We start from the raw sequence: 6,000 nt of genomic DNA on the forward strand, positions 1-6,000 counted from the left end.
CAAGTCGGCCCCTTTCGACCCAGCAGCCTGGACAAGGCCTGGGGAAGCTGGTCCACGGGGGGCCCACAGGCAGCTTTGGGGGAGCTGAGGACTTGGGGGCGAGGCGATACCCACCATCGCTGGGGGTGGGCTGTGGCCAATCTGCATCTCAGGGCCCTCAGGCTCCTCACGCAGCCCTGTCTGTGGCGGCCCAGGCAGCGCCCGGCGGACGCCGGGTACCAGAGTGAGGCGCCGTTGGTGGCGCATGCAGGCTGCGGGCGCGGGGCCCTGTTTGGGAGGCCCGAGGGGACAGGACAAGAGCACTCACACACACCCCACCACGATCCTGAGAAACCTCCTGGTTCCACTCGTCAGGAAGAGAACGGAGGGCGTCTAGCTTCGTGCCACTTCAATGTGGCAAACTCCTGACCAGTGATAAAAAGTTCTCAGTATTTCCCCTCCTTCCTGCACAAAGATTCTCGTTGATGCCAACTACGAAAACCAGAAATCGTTCTTCACTAAGAGATCCACAGAATGGAACATGGCCAAGCTCAGCCCCTCTATGAAGTCACGGTCACTGGGCAAACTCAAGGCTCCCAGGAAACGCTCTCAGGATCCTGACCTTCTGCTCCGAGGACTTCCAGGCCCTTTCTGTCTCCAACACATCTGCAGGAAAATCTAAGGATGCGTCAAAGTAAACACACGTGCCTGCTGTGTGTACACGCATCTGCACATACACACGAGCGTGTCTCCAAGGAATGCACTTCTAACCTAGAACATGGTCACATGTCCTGAGGGAATCAACGGTTAACTGGATACCCCCAAAACTACAAAACAGCTGCAGAGAAAGATCTAAATAGATGGATAATAAATTTAACCAAGGAGGTGTGACACCTGTGTGCACACAACATTGCTGAGAGAAACTATGGGGCACGTAAGTAAACGGAGAAACACCCAGAGTTCATGGGCTGGAAAACTCAGCTGTTCGGGGGCATCAGTTACACCTAGCTGATCTACAGATTCAATGCAATCCCGATCAAAATGCCAATAGGCCCTTTCTGTACAAGTTCATAAGCTGATTCTCAATGTTAGGTGGAAATGCGAATGTCAGCATAGCTAGAGCTGTTTTAAAAGGACAGAGTTGGCCGTACACCACCCACTTTCCACATGTTAGTCTACAAAGCGCCCCAGAGTGAGAATACAAACACAGATCAGTGGGTTAGGGATGAGAAAATAGACCCAGACGCATACAGCCAATTGATTTCAGACAATGCAACTCAATGGGAAAAGGAGAGATTTCAAAACTGCTGTGTACCTGGATATCTTACACCACATGCAGAAACTTATGAAATGGATCAGAAGTTTAAATGCAAAGTGAAAACCAGGAAGCTTTTAGAAGGAAAAGAGCAGATAACCCTGAGAGCTTGGGATAGGCACATATTTCGTAGATTGGATGTAATAAATAAGAACCATAAAAGAATAAAATTGAAAGAATCAAAAAAGTAACAGCTTTTGCTTTCAAAACACATGTTAAACAAATGACAAAACAGGCCACAGACTGAAGAGAAATATGTGGAAACATGTGTCTCATAAAGGAGCTGTATCCAGATTCCACATAAAGAGCCCTTACGACTCAACGACGGAGAAATACCCAGTTTTCAAAATGGGCAGAAGATTTGGACAGGCGGCGCACAATGGCTGATAAGTCATGAAAAGATGCTCGCTGTCACCAGAAAGCAGGGAAAGGCAGGTAAAACCATGACACACAACACGCCCGCCGGGACGGCTGAAGTAGAAGTCTAAGGACAGCCAGTGCCGGGGAGGCGTGGACGAGGACCCGCACGCACGGCTGGGGAAACGGGGCGTGACACCTGCCTCAGAACAGTGTAGGGGCTTTGGAGGCTTTTCAGTTTTGTTCTGTTTTTTAAGTTAAACACACACACAGCGCACAACCCAGCAATTCCACTCCAAGGTCATTCATCCGAGAGAGACGCAAACACCTGTCCACACGAGGTTCTCAGCAGCTTCATTCATGAGAAGCACACACAGAAACAGCTCGAGTGGCCCCCAGTGCTGAAGCGACAATCAGGCTGTGGTCCATCCACGCGACGGGATCCTACTCGGCAGGGAGAGGGAAGCGCAGGCTGCGCAGCACCTCAGACAGATCCTGGGAGCGGGAGTGGCTGCCTGGGACGAGGGGCACGGGGCCCTGGAGGCAGGAAGCGCTCTGCTCCTCGGCGTGTTCACACGTGAGTGAGTGTGACGACCGTCCCGCACACCTATAGGCACCATTCGCTGTATGTAAACTAACCCCCCACAAACTGGACTTTTCAAAAATCAAGGGTTAAGAACAAGCCCCTCCCTTTCCCTGACACCTCTACTTCCACACTCAGGGAGGGGCTCAGCTGCCGCTGGGCTGGGGGGTCAGCCGACACGCGCACCCCTCAGCATACCCACCGTGGAGGTCTGAGTGTGTCCAGGCACGCGGGACGCAGCAGGCGGCAGAGAGATAAAACAGAGCCCTTCGCTTCCGATGGCGATGGGAAGTGGGGAGAGGAGGCACAGCAGTGAAGGGGGAGGGACAGTGCCCAGGGTCTTTGCAGATGGGATAAAGTCAAAGATCTGAGCTGAGGTCCTCCTGGAGGAGGGTGGCCCTACATCCAATGACAGGGTCCTTCTAAGACACAGAAGGCGAGAGACCCAGACACAGAGGAGAAGCCCCGTGAAGACAGAGGCAGAGACGGGAGGGACGCGGCCACAAACCCAGGGACGCCTGGAGCCCCCAGAAGCTGGAAGAGGCAGGAGTGACCCTCCCCTGGAGCCTCTGGAGGGAGCGCGGTCCTGGGACACCTTGACCTCAGACATCTGGTCTCCAGGATGGGGGAGGGTGGATTGTTGCCTGTCACTCCCAGGACTCTGAGGTGTCCTGGGCTCTGCGAGGAGCGTCAGGACCCAGCCTCCTCCCCACCGCTCCCATGGGTGAGGGCCTCACGTGAGTCTCACTTGCTTCCTATTAGTTGTTAAAGAAAAAAAGGTTCAGAGCTTTCCTCACAGCACTTTACGTATGAACGTTTTTCTGAAATTAATTATCCACTTCTTGGGGCAAAAGAGCTCTTATCATTTTGTCCGAATGAGAAACATCCTTTTGGGTTACTCGCTTCTCGAAATCCAAGTGAAGCGCGCCATAAATTCCAAATACACTGAGATGTGCTTAAAGTCACCTTCAAGTACCAGGCAAGGTCCATCATCACTTTTTGAACACTCTTGGGACGACTAAGAGAAAGTCATTCTGTTTTCCCTCAAAACCGGTTTCTCGTGCTGACTTGCTGTATCTGGTCATGAAAACCACAGGCCAGAGGAGGGGTCTTCAGTCTCAACCCACCTCCGTCAGCACTTCCTTTCATTCACCCCCTTTCCATCCTGGCCACGCCCCCCAGGCCACGCCCCACCCCTCCAGGCAGAAGCTCATCTCTCTGCGGGCCCCATACAGCGCAGCGCAATGCAATTACGTGGTCTTGAGGAAACACCACTCCCGCCATGTCGCTGCCCTCGGGAAGCCCAGCAGCCGGCCACAGAGGCAGAGAGATTACCCAGCCCTGAGCTCTGCTTCTGGCTCAATCCCAATCCGGCTGGCGCGGCCCAGATGCAGCAGCCTGCCGTGCGGCGGCTCTGAGCATAAACATCTGGTCCTCACACTTGGAACATAGCCACCCCCCCACGTCCCCTCCCCCCCCAGGCGCCCTCCCCCAATTCAGGGCACCCCCTAGTCCCACAGCTCACTTCCTCCACGCCCCATCCCTCCAGACGGAGAGGAATGGCCTCTCCCTGCTGTGAACGCCTACAGAACTTAACTTCCACAGGTCTGTGACTTCCTACTTGCTGCGCAGAAACACATTCTCTTCACATGCATCCAAGTCACCCTCCTTGCACGAGCTGACCTTTTGTAGACATCTCCAGACCTAAGGGGACTCACACCAAGTCATGGGGTCACGAAACACAAGAATTCATCTTCCAGCGGTGTCCGCCAGGCTGTGTCACCGGAGCACACTTAGTGACAAAGTGGGGAGCTCCCCACAGAAGGCCTGAGGGATCCCAGGGCGGAAGAGTGCCTGAGGGTGGACGGGCAGGGGGCTGTCACTGCTAGAGGGATCTTGCTGAGCCCTGGCCCTTCTCACGTACCCACCTCCTCAGTTCAATGGGGGCTCAGGCAGACCTGGAACACTGTGGTTCTGCAGGTCAGTGGGGGCACTGCAGACGGTCAGACTCAGGGATGGGTCCCAGGACACACGTTCCTGCAGATCCAAATAAGCCTCCTTCGGGGCGTTTCTACAGGGTCTCCCAAGCTGCCTCTGGGTCTACCTCCCATCCTCCTTGGAGGCTCACTTTCTGGAAAATATCCTTGATCTGTGAGAACATGTCAGACACCCTCCAATCACTTGGAACCAGACGAGTTCCTTCCGGACTGACATCCACCTCTCACCCTCCCCTTCGTGGCTGGGAACCAGCAGACTAAGTGATGGGGGAGGTCCCTCCTCCTGATATGCTCAGTGCTGTTGATGGGATGGATGCGGGCTCAACCGAAAACACTCCAATGTTATCATCAAGTCCCAATGGAACAGTCACACTCCTTCAGGCTTAGGCGTAGGCTAGGGGTACGATATGCACCAACCATACGTCTTCCCGCAACACCTGGAGACGCTTTATTACTTTTAACCGACACAGTATTAAAAATCAAAAAGCACCTTTTGTAAAAATTAAATATACTGCTGTCCCAGAATGACGCCCAACTTGGGAATGTGTCAAAGACAACATTTTTCTGTGTGCGAGACTTTGCAGAGGGAAGAGGCTAGCCATGCAAGCGCTTTCATGCCTGACCCTCCTCCAGCATCTTCAGCCACCCTCAGCTACACGTCAGGCGACCCGAGTTACCTCCTTAGGCGTTAGAAGGAAGAGTAACTTACTACTCTCGTCCCTGCGGATCGACGAGGCCCTCGAACAGGTGGTCCACTCCGGGCACTAGAGGCGGCTCCCAGGGGGAGAGCGGTGGACAGGCTGGGCGCCCCTGGGCTATCCAACCCGCGCGGCCTGCAGGCAAGGGCCGGGGCTGCGAACGGGGGCCCGGGCTGCCCTGCGTCTCCCCCGACCCCCTCGTGCCCCCCGGGCATCTTGATCCTCTGCAAGCAGTCTTGGAGCATTGCCTGCGTGCTGGACTCGCTGAGCCAGCACAGGAAGAGTTCGTCCACCTTCATCTTCAGGACGGGCTGCAGGACTTTGCCGGGCGGCATCTCCAGGGCTCGGACCCACCTTCCAGGGGGACTCCTTCCTCCTGCACAGGTGCCTGAAGCCGGGACCGAAGTCCGGCCTGAAAGGACCTCCTACTAGTAGGCGACGGCCGCCAGAGGGGACGAGCCCCACGGGGGTCCCGGACCCGTGGTCCCGGGTGAAGGCGGCCGGCCCGGCGGGCGTCGCGGGCCCGGGGTCCGGTGTGGAATCAACTGCCCGGCGGGCGTCGCTGGCCCGGGGTCATGGGTCAGGGGTAGGGCGGCGCCCCGCCCAGGGACTGCGCGGACTCGGGGGCACGGCGGAGGCGGAAGGCCGGACCGCGGCGAGGCCCGCCCAGCTCAGGGCAGCTTCAAAACGGGCGCGCCGGCCGCGCTCCCAAAGAAGGTCGCCTATGTCGTGCGTCACCGTGACACGTGGCGTCATCACGGCGCCGCCCGTCGGCGCCCACGACTCCAGCCGTGGCTGTGCCGGGGCGTTTCAGTGGGCTGGACAGCGCTCAGGAGCTGGAGTGGGGACGGGGGCGGGGGATGGCGGGCACCCCACCCCATGTCTTTCAGCTTTTAGGCTTTCTTGGGGTGCGGCCCGCACCAGCGACGTGCCCTTTTGTCCGCGGAAGTGCAAGCATGCGCGGTGCCATCTCGCCGGGATGGGCGGGGTTAGTTGGCCGGTCTGTTGGGCATTCGCAGTGCATGCCTGTAGTGGCGCTCGGGAGGCCCGTCGGTGGAGCATGAGCAGTGC

General features: G+C 56.8%; 1 protein-coding gene across 1 annotated transcript in view; it reads right to left on the reverse strand.

Moving 5' to 3' along the window:
• Positions 1 to 5,264, reverse strand: part of LOC309978867 (serine/threonine-protein phosphatase 2A regulatory subunit B'' subunit beta-like) — a gene marked incomplete at its 5' end in the record, with an annotated part of 52,005 nt that extends 46,741 nt beyond the window's left edge. Inside the window, one exon of the mRNA XM_082865515.1 lies at positions 4,941 to 5,264. Coding sequence (XP_082721641.1) covers positions 4,941 to 5,264 — 324 coding nt within the window. The remainder of the gene's footprint in view (positions 1 to 4,940) is intronic.
• Positions 5,265 to 6,000: the final 736 nt, after the last annotated feature.

The sequence above is a fragment of the Leucopleurus acutus genome (assembly GCF_964270905.1).
Source record: "Leucopleurus acutus genome assembly, chromosome: Y".
NCBI lineage: Eukaryota > Metazoa > Chordata > Mammalia > Artiodactyla > Delphinidae > Leucopleurus > Leucopleurus acutus.